This window comes from Nannochloropsis gaditana (genome assembly GCF_000240725.1).
Source record: "Nannochloropsis gaditana CCMP526 unplaced genomic scaffold scaffold074, whole genome shotgun sequence".
NCBI classification, from domain to species: domain Eukaryota; class Eustigmatophyceae; order Eustigmatales; family Monodopsidaceae; genus Microchloropsis; species Microchloropsis gaditana.
Window position 1 is genome coordinate 25964 of NW_005803879.1, and position 18068 is coordinate 44031.

General features: G+C 52.0%; 5 protein-coding genes across 5 annotated transcripts; 4 read left to right on the top strand and 1 right to left on the bottom strand.

The window, feature by feature from the left end:
• The first annotated feature begins 11 nt into the window (after positions 1-11).
• Positions 12-1308, top strand: NGA_0524200 (uncharacterized protein). The gene is made up of 2 exons (XM_005855915.1): positions 12-101; positions 652-1308. The coding sequence occupies exons 1-2, from the start codon at positions 99-101 to the stop codon at positions 970-972; spliced, it is 324 nt and encodes a 107-aa protein (XP_005855977.1). The 5' UTR covers positions 12-98; the 3' UTR covers positions 973-1308.
• A 331-nt stretch (positions 1309-1639) lies between these two features.
• NGA_0523600 (tpr repeat-containing protein) lies at positions 1640-4466 on the top strand. The gene is made up of 5 exons (XM_005855909.1): positions 1640-2312; positions 2548-2687; positions 2851-3027; positions 3188-3299; positions 3518-4466. Exons 1-5 carry the CDS (start codon positions 1756-1758, stop codon positions 3774-3776), a joined length of 1245 nt encoding a protein of 414 aa, XP_005855971.1. The 5' UTR covers positions 1640-1755; the 3' UTR covers positions 3777-4466.
• Positions 4467-9375: 4909 nt separating this feature from the next.
• NGA_0524300 (uncharacterized protein) lies at positions 9376-10784 on the top strand. Its single transcript, XM_005855916.1, has 2 exons — positions 9376-9442; positions 9706-10784. Exons 1-2 carry the CDS (start codon positions 9421-9423, stop codon positions 10479-10481), a joined length of 798 nt encoding a protein of 265 aa, XP_005855978.1. The 5' UTR covers positions 9376-9420; the 3' UTR covers positions 10482-10784.
• Positions 10785-11011: 227 nt separating this feature from the next.
• NGA_0524500 (uncharacterized protein) lies at positions 11012-13591 on the bottom strand (the record flags this gene model as incomplete). The annotated part of the gene is made up of 1 exon (XM_005855918.1): positions 11012-13591. The coding sequence occupies one exon, from the start codon at positions 13589-13591 to the stop codon at positions 11012-11014; it is 2580 nt and encodes an 859-aa protein (XP_005855980.1).
• A 921-nt stretch (positions 13592-14512) lies between these two features.
• On the top strand, positions 14513-15287 carry SAP18 (histone deacetylase complex subunit SAP18; the record flags this gene model as incomplete). Its single annotated transcript, XM_005855913.1, has 3 exons — positions 14513-14618; positions 14918-15253; positions 15276-15287. Exons 1-3 carry the CDS (start codon positions 14550-14552, stop codon positions 15285-15287), a joined length of 417 nt encoding a protein of 138 aa, XP_005855975.1. The 5' UTR covers positions 14513-14549.
• Positions 15288-18068: the final 2781 nt, after the last annotated feature.

The following is an 18068-nucleotide window of genomic DNA, read 5'->3' on the forward strand; positions in this document are numbered from 1 at the left end:
TCTCGCTTCTCACCGCAGACGCAATTTAGTCCGGGCACGCGGACGACGCGCCTTCATCAGTCTAGAAAAATCCACGAACATCTTCGACCAGTCAAGTGATGGTAAGTGTCGTGCATCGTGCGCCGCTTCCCCTCGATACTCTGTGAACGGTCATCTATGTGCTCGCCCTAGAGTCCCAGATCAGATGCTTTTAGAATTTAGCATACTGGCGCGTGTGACTTTGTCGGCGTTCCTCTCCTACTACCTCTCTCAATGGTTTGTCCCATAATTTGCTGTTCGCGGTATACTTCGTGTTCTTGTCATCATAAGAAGTAGTTCCCTCTGCGGGGAGAGCCAACCTCATGACTTGAAAGCGTAAAGTGCATTCATCGCATTCTTTCCATCCCATTTGCCTGTAATTTCTGATCAGTACATGAATGCTCTGTTCCTGCGTCTTGCGATAAGGGTATGGATTTCATCATGGCGAGTCTCGAAATTTTTCGTCAGTTCCATGCCCTGTGAATTCGTATTATCGGCGCTGCTGTTGAGAGTAAGCGGCTTGTCCAGTGAATGAACTTCTGTTGCCGTCCCACTCAGACCAGCGTGAGGCGGTCAATCACTTATCTCCACCGCTTCTTCTCGTACGTTCTATCCTTCTTTCATGCACAATAGAACCCACTGCAGCACAGTATTACGGAGCGAACTACCACATCAGACAAAGCAGATGCCGCATTCGAAAATCACATAAATGCTTTCTTGGCAAAAAAGGCCGGTGTTCTTAATTTAGCGCACATAGATATCGGTGAGAAACTTCCCGAACGGGCGAAGAGGATGGCAGGTGTGGCTACGTCCGTGTACTTCGAACCCTACTTTGCCGCAACAAGCTCTGGCGTAGGCAGCCTGGCAGCCCGCGCCAATAGCATCGATGCCGGCCTCGCGTACTGCAAGAAAGTCAAAGAGGCGACAGCATCCTCGGTGAAAGTTGAAAAATGAGGATTTCATCCAGATCATGAAGGAGATGGAAATGTAAAAAAGGAATTGAATGGAGGAAGGGCTCTTGTCATGTGCATGTGTGTGACATAAGAGGGCGTGAGACGTACAAGGTTACTACTACTTTGTGCATGTGTGTGACATAAGAGGACGTGAGACGCACAAGCTTACTACTACTTTGTCCATTTTTGGCTCCGCGATAGGCGTGAAGTGATCCCTGCCAAAACTAAAGAACAAGATCAATCATTCATACAAAGTAAGCCTTCTTGTAATAATGGGTAGTGTGTCAACGATGCGTCGTCTTTAGGCTACGTTCCTAAGCCGTTCGGCGAGAGGAGGGATCACCCCTAGTAGACGATGGGAAGTCTCCCTGTCTAATGGACTGAGTGACACGTATGCGGTGATCTCATCTCAAAAGAAAACCCGACAAGGAGCAGTGATGTCCAGTTTGCTCCCCCGAGTGTCGCCACTGTCCGGGGGACCCTGATGAAGACGGCGTGAAAGCAGGGGGACGGAGCCGAGGCAGCTGCCTCGCTGACACGGTGGACATAAATGGCCCGTTCCACGTTGTACTCTTTCCTGGAATGCGTGTCGCAAGAATTGAATAAGGCGCATCTCCCTTCATCACGAATCTTTCCATACCGTGATCCTGACGGATCTCACATTTCACACACCTCAGGAAAGTCCGCCACAATTATTGCCGCCATTTTCGCCAGGAAGTGCTGAAACTCAAAGACGCGTCATTCGCTCCCGTGGGCCTTATAACCCTTTGTGGCACGCTAAATAATGCACACTCCGAGCCATGTAAAGTTGAGCGTCGCCATATGCGCCATGAGCGTACTCTTTCCTGTACAGGATGTGTCGGCTTTCCTGACTCCTGCAGCAAGTGGGCATCGGAACCCCCCCCTTGCTCCGAGAAGTCCGACGTCAGACCCAACTGCCTTGGCAGTCAGCACTGAAGGCGACCCTGACCGCTGCAAGATCCGGAACGATGTGGAACAGCAATTTAATCGCAAGGATGCCGTGCGTTCCTTGAATGCATGGACCCTCGGAGCCACGGCAGGGGCCACTTGGGCGGCATTGACCATGGGGGGCTCAAGGGCAAACTCTCCAAGTGTCCCCGACTTGGCGCCGATGGCTGCGTCTTCAAGCGATGGCCCGGTAGAAGGTGCAGTTGTGCGGAAATCAGTACCGGAACTGAGGTTTGAAATGCTGAAAAAGGGGTTGGACCTGACGCATGCGTTTCAGTTCGAAGAGGCGGAGGACGTTTACACAGAGCTGATAGGGCTCTTCGACAGCGACTACACAAGTTTGAGCGATCAGGAGAAGCAGCTGGTGGCAAAGTACGTAGTAGAAGTCCACGCAAGAGGAGTATAAAGAAGTCGTGCATTTAAGGAATGTTCTCAGGCCTGTCGAGTAGGAGCAACGACAGGAGGTGAAGCACTTGCAGCTATCCTCTTAGGCCAGAAGGAGAGTGTTACAAGGACGCACGGTATTGCGCTGCCGGTGGCCAAGAAACTGGATGAGTTTTAAAAACCACGCTAATTTCTCATGTATTCTCCATTCGTATGTGCGCAGAGCGTTCTCGAATCGAGGCAATGTCCGCTGCTCCTTGACGCGAGTCAGCGAGGCGCTGCTAGACTACAGCCGAAGCATTGAGCTGTGTCCTGACACGGCCGAGTACTGGACAAACCGGGGCTTGGCCTTCGAAGTGATAGGTGAGTAGCTCGTGTGCTTCTTAGTGTTGACCGGCGTCGCATGCTGTTGCTTTTTCAACTCGAGTGGCTGCTTGGTCTGACAAGCGAGGTCCCCCCTCCCCAATCAAATACCTCTGGATTCTTGCCCTTTTTCTACTCTGACGACTGTCATACTTGCGAACAGCGGACGCACTTCTTGCAACACGGGAAAAGGACGCATTCCAATTCTATGAGACGGCCATCGCCGACTACGAGCACGCACTGGTCATGGACCCCGAGAACCACCGGCTCTACCTTAATGCTGGCGACGTGCTCACACGCACCCGTCGGCATGACCTTGCATTGGAGTACTATCGCAGAGGTATGTGGATAAATTTAAGTTTTAAAATTGTCCCTTAAAGCGAAACATGCAGGCTTCCTTTGTTCCTGCTTCATTTTCCCCTTGAGCCATATCATGCCTCCTTCATTTGAACATCTTCAAGCTGATGATTTTAAGATACATATTATGTGTCATAATACAGCCCTTGCCTTGTTTCCCATGTCTCCGGCGAGTCGCGGCAAGGTGGCGTTGCTGGAGGTGGAGAACGGTAATGTTGGGCGAGGCATGTACATGCTTGAGTCCATCAATCGACGGTAAGTCTAAAACGTAGGCAAAATCGAAAGGAAAAGAAATGGGGTACGCTTTGATTCACAAAAAAGTTTCTTGTTTGAAAATTACTTAGATGGCCTTGAAGGTGACATACCAGTGCGGGAAGAATTTCGATTTTTCATGAATTTAGCATGTGTGCTTTGACTGTGATACATGACCTCTAATTGTATTTTATCGGCGCTTCTATCCTCCATGTCTGCAGTAATCCGGACTTTGCGGAAATGCTTCTTGCATCAGCTGCCTTGGATTGGACTCTCGGCCGATTTGTCGAAGGCGTGGATTCGTATCGTGAAGCAGTGTCGCGTGATCCGCGACTGTTCGACGACTCGTACTTAAAGATGGATTGTCACTGGCCTCCGACCATGTTAAAAATGCTGGACAAGCTCCGAGAAGCTGGCACCATTGAAGGGCTGCGGTCTACTGCGGTGTCTTGGTTCGACAGTCGAGGAGACATTATTTGAGTGTCCTAGACAAAGTGAAGGCGCTGATTGAGTCACCTTTCCTGATCGGTCTGAAGACGTTGTTTGGACGTTGTTTGAAGACCATGAATATTGGCAGCTACAGAAACATGATTTGCGCAGAATGTAAATATACGCGGGTGCGGAATTCGAAGTGTGATTATGTGTAAACGCTTTCTTCAGCGTCAGCTCACCGCTGGCTTAGACTAGCTACTTTCTTTCACAGAAAGTATTCGACATGTAACAAGCATGAAAAATGTCTATAAGGTCGTGACAATGCAAATGTGTAGTTACCGATATGTTTTTACAAACTTCCAGGATTCTTGTATCTCTAATTTTTTTTGCAGATTTTTTTCAAGAAACGATCTCAGGCAAAACTTGTGGACAGAATTCTCTTCACGAGAAAAGAAGCTACCCCGCCGGTGATTTTTTTGAAGAACGAACAAATTTGTCGCCGAGTCCTTGCTGGAGTTAAGTCGTCCCTGAATAGAGGCCAAACAAAAACTGCGAAATGTACATCTGATGTGAAGTAATTATCTGAAATGTAGAAGGCAGCACCAGCAACCGGGAATGATACGCTTTTGCATTTTAGAGAAATTGTTCGGGTGTTCTGCTATCAAAATTGCCCTCCTCATGATGTTTCTTTTTTTCCAACAACTAAAATGTAAAGAAAAGATTATTGATGCTTTTAAACTTTATTTCTCCAATGGTATTTGCTTTCTCTCCTTGGACTCTGAAAATGCTTTGCGCATACTGGATTTCCACTCGCCAATTTACTTCCTCATTTATTTTTGTTCATGGCTCGTGGGCGTCTTTCATACTGAATGTACCATGGACCAGTATCCCAATTTTCTTAGTCTTGCATTACAGTTCAGCTAGGATCCTACTTACGCTACCGCTGGCGTGCTCGCCGCGATGGATGACGTCGCAAGGTCCTTTGTGTTAAATAAGATTTCTTCCTCCGCCTCAGGTGGTGTATTGCCGTCCTCCTGCGCGGATTCAACATCTGCACAACCAGCTGCGACAGATTGTACCGCAGACATTTCTGCTTCTTTCTCTGCTTTAATTTCACGAACATATTTGCGGCCGAACCAAGCGCCACACACTAGGACCAGAAAGATACATGTAATGCCAACGATCTCCAAAATTTGTGAACCCTCGCTTTTGGCCTTAAATATATCCTTGGGGTCCTGAAGCTTAGCTCCCAAATCCGTCAAAATCCAAGACAGAGGTGCCATTATTACGATAGCACAAGAAAAGAAGGGTATCGGTGGGTCTTCAATTGCGCCCAAACCGTAGCTTTTCACGGCTGCCGGAATTGCAGCCAATCGTATTAATACATTACTTTGCCAAGGTCTTTCTTCTACAAGTCTAACCATCGCAGCGAGCCACACATACTCTTTAAAAAAGTATGTCACAAGCAGATCTCGGAAAAGGTATCGGCCAGCCAGATAAGCACAGATTGTGGCTAGAAGTTTTACAACGTACGCCATGGCGAGGCCCTGTCTCGAGCCATAAACGAAGCCGCTTATCAAGTCGATCAGGTTTGCGCTTCCACCGATCATAAGGAACGCCCAACTTACGATACCATAGACTACTAATCCATTTAGACCCTGCCTTTTAAGCCATCTCTCGCTGTCCATGATAGGTTGGCGAAGTACAGTCGCACTGAGGACAGCAAACGTTACCAAGAAGAGGATAAAGATCCATATTCGCGCTTTAGAAGTCCAAGATTTTGTGGGGGGTTCAGATTTTAGCTGTGGAAAGGAATAGTAGCCGGGCTTCTGTTTAATTTGGTCGCTGGGCGCATTCGCATCGTCGCTTGCCGCAGAAGTTCCGTTGGACGATATAACATTATCCTCATTTCCTGGGTGGTCCATAACTCTTATAAGTCAGCCAAAATTTTAGATCGTGCGAAAATGGGAATAAGTCAGATTCGAGGATCATGCACTTCATTTGGGTTTTACGCGCAAAGCTTTGCAATAGGATCGGTGCGTTCTCTTCGTGTTCGAGGAGTGTCGGTTCGCTCCCCGGTTCAAAATTTTAACGGCTAGCGAGATGGCGGGGATATTGTACACGGAGCATCGCTGCTTAGGGTGTACAATGATTTCAACTTGTCAAATTTGCATTGCTCGCTTGACACTGGTATAATGGGGTCAAATTTTCGAAGGGGTTCATTAAACGATCGTATGAGTCTGCTGCTCCGAAAGCTTTATAGTTTCGTTTAAATGGAGCCACGTGATGATTATAATAATGTGAGAGGACTTATTCCCTGCGAGAGCGATTGAATGAGACATTCACCCACTCAATTTTTACTAACATCCAACAATGCTGACCAGTTAGTCGAATAATGAGTGGGCTGCCAGAATTGGCTTCTAAATGTTCAATTTCTAGTAAAGAGCCATGAATATAATTACTATCTCATGACTCCCAGATGACGTATTCCGTTGTACTTACTTTTTTTACCTTCAAGACTGATTAATCTAACTGATACAGAAGCTTCTTCCCCTTTCACTTGCATGCTTATCGACTAAAAATTTGCTCTTGCTTTTGAAAGGCCTTAAAAAATCACGTCGGAGCTTGACTGTGCCTTTCCCCTTCAAGTTCCCCCTGGTCCTCTCGATTTTTTGTGCGCTCTTCCCTGCGCTCTGCCGAAATGGACATGTGGCCGAGTTTCTGAGAAAGAAAGCTGGATATCCTCCTTTTTGAAGCCAGGTTACTTCTGCGTTTACTTCATAAGAAGTGTCCGTCTTCTTCACACCTACAGCGATGGATGATGCCGCTGGCACACTCATGACAAGTCGCTTCCACAGCGAAGAAGCAGGCGGCGGCACTGAAGGTAACTCGTGAGTTTATCATCAAGTAATTCGTCCAGAAGACGATTTAATTGTCCCATGTGCCCACGTATCAAATGGTCCAACGATGAGTCCGCGAATCGATTTAGGGAAGAAGTCAGAGCGGTAGGTGCTGTTGGCACGGTAAGGCTACCCTCGGCATGACAAGGAGGACTAGTGTTATGCAAGCCTTGGAAGGCATTTGCCACAGAAAATACATAAGGCGTCCTGTACGTCAAAAGGGGATGTTGAATTTCGAGGACTTATAGGCAGAGCTAAAGATTTTGCACTGTTTCCCGGTAGAAAGTAGAGTGGATTCGGTAAGGGAGAATTAAGAAAAAACGCAATTAATATTCCGATTGACACGCACATCCGGACAGTTTGTAGATTGCAAATAAGCACCGATACCAAAAATCTATTTTCGATACCTGCGGGGATTTGAGTTAACACCCATTCGTCCAGCAAGCGTGTGATGCGGGCAGGCTGGGGAATAGCTTCCAGAAAGGGCACGTAGAAAGCGACCCGGAGGGCAGCCTTCCCAGGCACTTCTTGTTGCAGGCCCATGTCACTGTCTGGGAAACGTGTCCGCTCCCCCGCCTTTCCCCTTTGTTCTTGCATGCAAAGTTATAAAAAGGTTTGAGGACCTATCGTTCTCCTCATCCATTTCCCTACAGAGGCTGTCACTTTCTGCGGATCCCTCTTTCGACATACAAGCCCCGAACCTCCCCATCCGCGTGCTCACTCCTTCCCTTGTGCTGGAAAAATGCTGCCCCTTTCGTCCTTCATCTCTTCCTCTTCAATGCTAATAGCCAGGCGAAAAAGAATACCTTCTTCGCGAAGTCACTTAGATGATCATTCATCCAAACGCTTTAGATGCCCACGCTACCTCCCTGCTGCGCCTCCTCTCCCGTCCCCCTCGGTACTTTCTGAGGTTCATTCCCAAAAAAAATCACAGACATCCGACACAATTATCGAACTCCGAAATGCATTTGCACGCCAGCAAGAACTTGATGAAAAAAGGCAAGGCATAGAGGTGCGTCTCGCCGATCCCTCCATGTGCTCTCTTGTCACACGAGCACTACGTGAAACTGTGGTTCGCTCCCTCCTGAGGGACCGTGAAAAGGCCCGCGCATGCATGAAAAACCTCATGTTTGGAATCGATGGTGAGATTGTAGCTGCGCTGACGCAGCTGAGTATGGTGCAAAGCTCGCAACAAGAGCTCCTTCAACGGTGTGAAGACGTCTTGGCTTTTGAACCCTTGGTCTCTAAATTGGAGACCTATGCCCGTGACCGTAACTTCCCTCAAGACTGTACGTCGTACTGTCTTGATCTAGGTATTGACTCTTGGGTGCGCATTAAAAGCACTCAGATCATCGTTTCTCTGGGGGACTCTCCTCTGTTTCAACATTTTGATGGTTGCTCTTTCAACGTCACTCGCACTCTTCGTCTGGCACACCTTTCTCCCACAATGACGGGCCCAACTCTATTCAATTTATTTCAACCTGTAGCTGTTAGTGTAATCAGTGCTGAGTTCCAGAAATCTAAAATACCGGAGATGCAGGTGGTGGTCGAAGTTGGAGGCGATCCGGAAGAGCATGTTGATGCGCTTGTGGGACAAAGCAAACTATGTGAGCGAAATAAAGGGTTCAGGGTGATTTGCTACGGCTATCGCACATACATGCCGAAAGACAGTTTCTGTAATTGTGATGAGCCTTGCAAGACCTGGGCATGTAGCTTACCACCATCCTGCCAGCGAACTGCATGTCGACATTTGGTAGGCATGATAATTCCCATATCGCGAACTGCCACCATGGATTCCCAATGTAGATCCTTGGAGATTATGTTCTCGATTGTGACTTGAATCATCACCAACGAGGTCACTGTAAGCGTGACAATACTAGGAAAACCCCCAAAAAACTGATCGTGAATGATAACAAAAGCACCAAAGAATCTGTGCCACATTTTCAATTCTTTTGCATCTCAAAAGCATTATGAGCATGACCAATTTACTTGTGCAATGATTGAAGACCCCTGAAATGATTTTTTATACTAAGCAAAATCGCTGCAATTGAAACCTTCACCACGGAAATCAATGGGAGGTCTATATGTGTCGAAAGTTATTAACATAAGCGGCTGTACTTGATATAATACTTATTTTCTTTAATTTTATACATCGTTATTGAAATATAACATAAATCTATGGTATTCCTTCATGCTTGGACAAACAGCGCGCAGAAAGAATCACAGCTTAAATAACATCGAAGAGTTCCTGTGTATGCCTGCCAGCAAACAATCTCGCAGGTCGTAAGAAAGTTGAAGTAAAGCTTACAGCAATGTGATCTCCAGCATATCTTGTCAGTAAAAAAGGTTTTGCTTTATATCTCTGGCGCAATTCAAAATTAAACGGTTAGCAACGGGGGGGGGGGATCAGCCGTTTCCGTTTCTGTTCAAAAACTGAATGTAGAAAGAAAGATCGCTTCCATAAAACCCTCTTTACACGTTTCATTGGAGTGCAGGGATCAGTGATACAGTCAAAAGCAGCCGATATTCTTATGGCTGTGGTTTACTTCTCATACTTCGCCGGGTGTTTCGCCCCATATTCGAACAGTCTATGCAAGGCGATGTCCAGCTAAATGCGCTCTGTTGAACTTTCCGACCCATTACATTCCACCCAGGCCCTTGTTATATATTTAACTTAGCTATACCTCAATCTTAGAGGTCACAAAAGTGTCGAACTCAAATTTCTCTCATGTAACAATATTGTGTCTCAGGTCTAGTGTGCAAGACGTGATCCACGATAGTATTCATCGAGTATGCGTGTACTCATATCAATCGGTAGGTGAACATTTGTGATTTATGCTCTCCATGATTCGAGGCTGCCTTACCTTTTCCCCGCCTTTCAGTATGGTATCCTCTTCATGCAAGAATATCGTTGCCACTAGTCCCCGGACGTACTTTCCTACCTGTTCCTCCTTGCATTGATCTCATCAATTTCTCTGATGTGTGAGTTCTTGTCGGCCTTCTCTGGAAGGGATCCATTTTTTCATTAAGTACATAAACAGATCCCAACAATTTCTCACCCAAACTTGCCTCGACAGTCCTAGCAGGTTTGAGTCTGGCGGCGAGTAGTTGCTTGGATTTTGTGGACGTTTCAAATATTCCGACCTGCTACAGGGGCACATTCCTTTGCCTGGGAGCAGAGGATGACAATTGCCATCTAGGAGAAAACCAGCTTGTTATGCATGTCCTTGACATGGGGCGTGATAGGAGAACACGCCAACCACAAATTGGCTTGAAGATGGAAAATGAAGGCATGGCCAAAAGCACTATAGAAACAATCTGGGTGGAGGACGAGTACAATCTCTTCAGCGGCCTTTCTCCCTTTTCTCCGCTTATCAATTCGGCAGATGTTCGCTACCATCTTATCGATAACGCAACTGTCTTCACCGACGCTCTGGCTCATCACGTGCCCTTCGATCAGCATTTTGTCGCGTCCTGTGTACCGGAACAGAAGGATATGTCAATTCTGCGGAGCATGCATCGCCAAGCTAAAACTGTTGACTGCGTACAAAATAGTGGGGCAGAAAACAAGCACAACTTTGTCACCATGGCTTTCGAGACAACTTGCTCAGTAGAAGACGTGGAGATGGCACTTAAGCTGGGGTTGATTCGGGTAGGGGTGCAGCTGAGTGGATTTGCCAAAAAACCCGTGCGTAAAGGCTTCATCACGTGTCAAGACATGTTGGAAGTGCTGCCGTTTGACGAAGAAGACCATGATGATTCAATCGAGAGCTTTGACTTCGATGAGGATGAGTTTTGGGAGGAGGAGTGGGACGAGCCTCGTGCCGCACAAAAGAAACGCAACAGGATGTGAAAGAGGAATGTCCTGTAAGCATGATAGAAACAAGTTGAGGGATATCATACTCATTACGCAGTGTGCAAAGGTGTCGAGGAAGAAAATGGCTCATGGTGATGATGTCTCCACTTTCATTTGTGAGAGGCAGAGAATAGAGTCTTCTACAATAGAAATAGGTCTACACGCGCAAATATGGGGGACGTAATATTCTTTTTTATCGCGGTCACTTACTTTTGAATGTGAGGCGTTGAAAATTGCTGTGCGCGATTACGCAGATCTAAGAAAAATCTATAAACAAGAAATAACAATACACGGGTGGCACGTGATAGAGCATAATGCGTGTCTTGTCAAATTCATTACCTTTTTTTAGCATTTTAATGCTTATGGACAAATAAAATGTCGTGTCATAATACTACATGTGTACAAGGAGCGGAGAGTGTATGCATGGTCACTGCAAGCAAGTACATCATCAATGGAGAATCTCCAATTCGATAAACCTCCCTTTGTCTAAACACCCAGCACAGTACTGATACAGGCTCCGAAGACCACTACCAGATGATTTTCCTCTGTCCCTCATGAATCCGTAGCAAGGCCCCCAATCTCTCATTCTGGCTACGCCACCTTTCATCGCCCCGCAAAGACTCTTCGCGCAGCTGCCGCATTACCAGATCTAGTCGCATCTCATTTGCCAGGCACAGGCGCTTTAAAGCGCGATAAAGATCCATACCCGAGAGCCCCCCCCGCATGTATAGGTCCAACCGCTGCTGAAAATAGGCCGCATTTCTGTCCCCTAATATGTCCTCAATGCGGGCCATGGGGTCGTCATCGCCCCCATTCCCACCGACTTGCCCCCGTCCTTTCAGCTCGCGCTCTAGTTCTGTCAAGGCCAACACGGTGGGATCGTCAATACTCATGCTTTTCCCATCCTTAGCTTCCTCCTCTTCTTTTCCACCCTCGAAAGACAATTCAATGAGTGTGCTTTTGCCGCAGGTAATACTACCCAGAGCCCGTCCGAGCTCTTCCAGCCCTCGCGTCAACCCGACCACCCGCTCTGATACCGCTGCCTTCATCCTCGCCATCCAAGCCGTCGATGCCGTCAACCCCACCCGCCCAGCCTCCTTCAGGAGCGCCCGGGTGCCCCCGGCCGCACTCCCTTCACCCCCTTGGCGCGACTCAACTGTCTGCAAACCGCCAAGCCGGGCCCGGCGCCGCGCCCAGTACTCATCCGAGAGGCCTCGGCGCTTGGAGGCCTCGGGGAGCCACCGCGTCAAAGGCAAGAGAACCTCCTCAGCCTCCTTGGCAGAGCCAAAGAGGGACACCACGGCGTCCACATAGGCGCCCGCCGAGAGCAGGGAGTTGCGGTACCTGTCGGTCTGGAGCTGAAAGGACCGAATGCGGAGTCGGTTCCCTTGCAACTTTCGGGAGACAGTGCGGAGGAAGGCGTCATCCATCTTGCGGGGCATCCGTCGCACCTGCTGCCGCCGACGGATTACCTCCAGCATCCGCTCGGGGGTTGGTTTTCTGACCAGCAGACGAGTGAGGCTCACGCGCTTCAGCCATTCAGGTAGGCCCCGGCGCCAGGGCGCGACTGCAGTGTCGTCCAAATCCTCTCCATCCTCTTCGGCCCTACCCTCGCCCATCTCTTCCTCCTCGTCGAAGGCAGAAGAGGCATGAAACGCTGAGGACGCGGGGACGGGCCAGTACTCGTCCTCCATGGGCGGTCGTGAGGGGAAAGGCGGCAAAGGCACGCGCGCGTCCATGATCCTCTCGTCGCTAAAGGTCTCAGAAGCTGCAGCCGGAGTCACTGGCAAAGAGGATCCTGCGGCGGCGATCCCGCGGGGCCGCTCGTCCAGGCGGTCAACCAGGCGCGGCGCCCGCAGAGGCACGGGAAGGTTTCTGGCCCTGCTCGGACGGCGCTCCTGCCTTTCCTCTCCTGGCCTAGATGAAGGCGTGGAACGCCCTGCCCCCGTCTCCTGCTCCCGCGGCTCGCTTCCCGCCCCCTCCATTGCGTAGTACTCTGCCCCAGAGGGGGCGCCCGCGCTCTCCTCGATCATCTCCCGCACTCGTCCCCGTAAGCCTTGCCAGACCTCGCTCTCGGCGTCCCCCTGCTCCTCCTTCTCCATGTCGACCCCATGATCCGCCCAATCAAGGGCCTCAAGCTCCATCTTCTCCCTCTCCGTGTCTCCCTCCCCCCCCGGCCCCGACACCTGGGGCCATGCTGTCGAGGCGCTAGCCGCCACCGCTGCCTTGGCTTTCTTCTGGCGCAGGACGAGCGGGGTCGCATACAAGGGCCCTTGCTTGACCCTAGCTGCCTTTGGCCGCGCGCCTACCTGGGGACGGCTGGGGCCCGCCTTGGGCAGCGCAGCCGCTGGGGCCAGGAGCCGATAGATCGAGTCCGCCAAATGCCGCGCGTCCCCCACGAACAGGTCCCAGGCCTCCGCGGGGCCACGTGGGAACTCCACGAGGTCGTCGAAGACCGGCGGCCGGCCTGAGGGAGGCTCCAGGTCCACCGCATCCGGCCCCTCTTCCCGCCCCGGCCGGCCCCGTTCGCCTTGACCTGGGAACACGGTCTGCCGCCACACACCGGCACTGTAGGCGGATGGATCGATCCGCTGCAGCAGAGATGGCAGCAAGAAGCTTTTCAGATTCACTCCGCTCCTAGCGCCGCTGTCAGCGGGCTTGCCGGCTTGTCTTTTCTTCCGTTGCTCCGCCATCTGCTCCCGGGGCGACCGCGCTGACCCCGGTCTCCCCCGGCCGGCGGCCCCTTTCCGCTTCTTTTTCATCCTCGCACCGATCCGCTCCATAGATTTTGGAAGAAGTGTTGACACCTTGGAACGAAGGCCAGACCAGGCCCCGAGGCCCGAGGCCTTCGCACGCGCCGCCCACGCCCCTGCGCTCACGCTCCACCCATCCGCAAAGGCTTTCATTGTTTTCTTCACACCTCCCGCACTCCCCCGACGCAGACTTGCCGCCTCGTTGCCTTTCTCCTTCGCTTTATTTTGTCCCATTAGGCCACCAGTCTGCTTGTGCCCGGGTCCTGAGATGCTCTCGGTTCCCTCGTTCCCTTCCCGTCCGGCCTGAGGACCAGTCCTCGTGCTTCTTGTCTCATTTTTTGGTCCGAGGCCCATCCCCTCACCGACTATCCGCAAACAAGAGGCTTCTCGCGTCTTTTTCGACACTATGCCGTACCATTTGTCAGAGAGCCAGGAGACCGTCTCAGTGACCAGGTTGAGGGGGACCGAGGGCGTCGGCGTCGTTCCATTTTCAGGAAAACGGCCCGTAGATTTCGCAGAAACCACAGCATAAAAATCCATATCAGCGTCCAATATTGAATCATGTATTTCATTGGGTGGCGAGGCGTTGCGAAATCTTGATGCAAGATTGGAGGAAGTTGGCTTGACTCTGCTGATAGCTCGGCGATCTTCTTCTTGAACCACGGCATGAGGACGAAAATGGCCGCGATCCATGAAACTCGAGACCCAACACGGTAGTACAAAAGCGTTGATATTTCCTAGCTGAAAAAAAAGGAACGAAATAAGCCCCAAGGCAAAGGACGGCATTACGGAGACCGGTCTGCATGAGTAGCACGCTTGCCTCCTCCCACGCTGCTTAGCCACAACCTGGACGTCGACGGCCTCCCCCGCTAACATAACTTCAAGCACCTTAGAAGAAATGCGAATCCATGAAGCTATATGTCGGTGTGCATGTGTATGGAATGCCTAGATTGCAAGAAAAGAGCCGAGAGGATGAGGGGCCTTGGAACAGGAAGAGACGACGTAGCTACGTGTGGCTCGCGGTCTGACACCCGAGCCCTCATTCTGGAGTACCAGTTTTGAGTTTCGGGCTAGAGAGACTCACAAAACCGTCATCATACAACGTCTACATTGCAAGCACCTGTTGCGGGATCCTGTCAGATCTATGAATTTGTCGGCGGCAAACGGAACTGCTTGCACTCGCCGGCATCGCACCTCCTGAGGCCGCCTTCTGTGTAAATCTTCTCGTTCCATGGAAAGTTTGGCATTTCTGACAGGCAAAACTCATTGATACTCAATACGACAGGGCACAACTCGATATTCTTGCCAACTGATGAGCAGTGGAGCAGGTGCGCGTATCGGCGTCGGGGGGAATTCTGATGGCTTGATAGACCGGGAGAAGGTGAGACCTCGTGTACGTCTGAGGGGGCATTCCATTACCTTATTGAGCCATCGGTTTCTTGGCCGATGATTGGTGACAAGGAGTGATTCTGGTTCTAAGCAATGACTGAAGATGAGTGGCATAAAAATTGTTTATGCCTTTACGTGAGTGCAGAAACTTGCCGGGGTACGGAAAGGGAAGACTGAAATTTCCTCTCAGCGCAGTCAGCTTTGATGCCTGAAAGCAATGAAAAACCTTCCTTTTCATTTCTTTTGGCATCCGCTGGTGCTTGAATTTTCCCTGTTAATCTTGAACTACAGGTCACGCCCTCGTTACTCCGCGTCTTCTGGAAAGAGCATGGGCATAATAGCGACCTTGACTATGGGCGGGATGGGAAACAACTCCCGGGACGGCAGCTGCATTTTTACACATGGCCCGACGCCACCTTGAAGGAGCTAAGCCAGCTCTTGAAAGACGTGGTGCCTTGCGCCCGACGCCGCGGCTCTCGCATGGAGTTCTCGTTGGTATACCCAGGGCCGGAGGGGAGGACGCGGATGCGGATGGTGGGGTCGGTGCGGAACAGCGGTCGCAGCCCCGAGGACGCGAAAACCTTGCGAGACTGCAAGTACCAGATTGGCGACCATCTCGACATTGCGGTGATGGATGAGGGGGGCGCAGGTGGAGGACTAAGAGGATACGGAGGAGGGGGGGGGAGAGGGGGAGGGGGGTACCGCAATGGGGGTGATGGCTTGAGCAGGCGGGATATGGAAAGCAGGGGCCGAGGATCGGGTGGCTTTCGTCACAGGGGAGGGACAGGGCCAGATTTTCTGGATCGCTAGAGAGATGGAAGGCTCTGCGTCCGGGAGTTCTGCCACTTGGGACGCGGGTGTTGAGAGGATGGGAAAGTAAGGGATATACTGCAGTGAGGGACACGGCTCTACGTTGCGCCTTTCTTTACACCTTACTTGTCAGCACTTCGAGGAGCCGGCTATAGTCCACTCTCTTTCACGTGACTTCCATCTAATCTGTTAAAACAGTTTAACCCCTGTCTCCGGATCTCACGCCCCTCTCTGCGACTGCTGCAGCGCCAGGGAGACCGCGTCAACCTGCTCACTCAATTGCGCCACTCTCAGCTTCGCTTCCACAAGCGCTTCTTGATACGCGTCCCTCTCTTCCGCCAGTATGGCCACCTCGCTCTCGATCTCCCGTACCTGCCCGAGAGCCCCCGTCGCCGGGCGCTCTGCCAGTGAGCAGGCGGCCTCCGCCTCGCGCACACGGCTTTCCCCGTGCATTACCTGAGCCTGCAGGAGCTGCACGTTCCGTTCCAGCTCCCGCTCAGTCGCCGCCTGCTCCTCCATGGCCTCTTGCGCTTGCCTCAAGGATCGCCGCGCCACCATCTCTTCCTCCCGCCCCTTCGCCATCTCCTCCTCCAGCTCACCCACGCGCTCCAACAAGCTTGCCTTCTCCTGCAGCCAGGCGGTAAGATCCTCTTCCCTCTTCTCCAACTCGGCCGCCAGACGCCCTCGCTCTTCTTCGCGAGCAGACACCAGATGCTCCTTCTCCCCTTCGAGCGCCTGCAGACGCGCCATCAGCCCTTGCCTCTCTGTCCACCACGCCGCCTCCTCCTCCATGTCCTGCTCTCCTCGTTTGCGCAATTGCTCCGCCTCTCTGTCTGCCGCTGCGAGTGCGGCCTCTGCCTCCTGTTTCCTTTTTTCGAGCTCCTCCTTCTCAATCTGGAAGCTGGCTCTCTGAGCCTCGCGTGCCCTCTCCTCTTCTTCACGTCGGGACGCCGTTTGCGCGCGGATTTCCTCGACCTCAGCCTCCAGGCGCGTCTTGTCAGCGCCCAGCTGATCTATCAAAATAGCCATGCGCTCTGTCTCTCGCACTAGCTCCCTCATCTCTGCCGCGTGCTCGGCAACCGTGTCCTCTTTCGACTTCACGGCTGCTTGCAGAGAGATGTGCGCCGTCTTTATGTCTCCTTCTAGCCTTTTTACCTCTGCCTCAAGCCCTGACTTCTCCGCCTCCCATTGACAGGCCTCTCTCTCAACCAGCTGGCCTTGCTCGCCGTGATCCCCCGCAGTGTGGACCGAGCCCTCTGACGCCTCTTTTATCTCCTCGGCTCTTTTCACCCTCATCTCCATCTCCGCTGCCTCTGCTTGCATGGCGGCTGCCTCCTTCATCGCACTTCGCCGTTGCCTTTCCAACTCCATGACCTGTGTCCGTAGAGCTACAACCTCTTTCAGCTCCCTCGCTCCAGCCTCTACCTCTCGCGCCCGACGCGCTTCTTCTGTCTTTTCCATCTCAGCCATCCGCAAGGTAAGCTCACTGCGCTCCCTTTCCACCCTCTCCAGGCGATCACTCCTTTCTTCCGTCTCCGTCTCAAATTCCGTCAGACGGGCCATTAGCTCTGCGTTTCTTTCAACCAAAGCCAGCCGCTCCTCCTGCACTCCCTCGACCCCACTCCCGGTCGAAGTCTCCGCCCCTCCAACCTCACCCGCCCGACCCTCCGCCCGACCCTCACTCCCTCCCTCATCGGCCCCCACGATCCGTCGCTCCGGTGATACACATAGTTCCGGGCTCGAGGCCGCCTGCTTCAGGCGCAGCACCACGCACCTCAGACGTTCAATTTCTGCGGCTGCAGCCGCCCCCGCCCTCGTCGACTCCAGCTCCTGCTCCTCCTTCGCCCGTCGCATTGCTTCCCATCTCTCCTCTGCTTCCTGTACAAGCATTCTTGTGTGTGACTCGTTCTCCACCCCTGTGCTCACATCAACCTCCCTCTTGGCTAGCGCTTCCTTAACCCGGCTCAGCTCGGCGTCTCGGTCCTTGTCCGCCCTCTCGAGCTCCTCGGCTCGCCTTTGAAACTCGCACAGCGTCTCCTCTCTCACAGCCGCCTGCTCTTGCAGCAGCCGCCGATCCTTGGCTCCTTCTGCCCGCAGGCTCAATATATCCTGCTCTTTGGCTGCCTTGTCCGCCGACAAAGCCGCGTTCGCATCTTCCAGCCGGGTCAGACGCTCCAGCAACTCCTCTCTCTCTTGAACAAAAGAGGCCGTTGCCTGAGGAAGCGTGCTAACTTGCGCTTGAGGCCTTGCTGGCGATGAGGGGGTCTGACGCGGGGGCCGAAGGCAAGATTGTCGTGGGGCACTAGGCAACCGAGAACTTGACAGGGCGGGGACGGCGCCAGTGGGCGTTGCTGAGGAGGAAGGGGAAGGACCCTTTCTCGGGGCCACCGCGACTGCGGGCGAAAGCGGGGAAGAAGGAGAAGCATTGGAGGAAGCGAATCCTCCGAGTGAGGGTCCTGCTGGCTCATCCCCGACGTCCACCTCGCCGCCTGCCCCCCAACCGCTAAGGTCCTGCTCCTCCCCAAGCTCCTCGCCAGAGATGCTAGAAATTACACTGGACACCTCACTCCCCTGACTCTCCAACTGTCGCAAGAAAGCGCAGCTCACCTCAACCACTATACGACCATCATCC

Bases quoted from the DNA above. Each gene is read 5' to 3' on its own strand.
- NGA_0523600 (XM_005855909.1), top strand. From the start codon at position 1,756: ATGCACACTCCGAGCCATGTAAAGTTGAGCGTCGCCATATGCGCCATG. The intron at 2,688-2,850 runs GTGAGTAGCTCG...ACTTGCGAACAG, and splicing joins CTTGGCCTTCGAAGTGATAG to CGGACGCACTTCTTGCAACA. The intron at 3,028-3,187 runs GTATGTGGATAA...GTCATAATACAG, and splicing joins ATTGGAGTACTATCGCAGAG to CCCTTGCCTTGTTTCCCATG.
- NGA_0524300 (XM_005855916.1), top strand. From the start codon at position 9,421: ATGCGTGTACTCATATCAATCG. The intron at 9,443-9,705 runs GTAGGTGAACAT...TTGCCTCGACAG, and splicing joins GCGTGTACTCATATCAATCG to TCCTAGCAGGTTTGAGTCTG.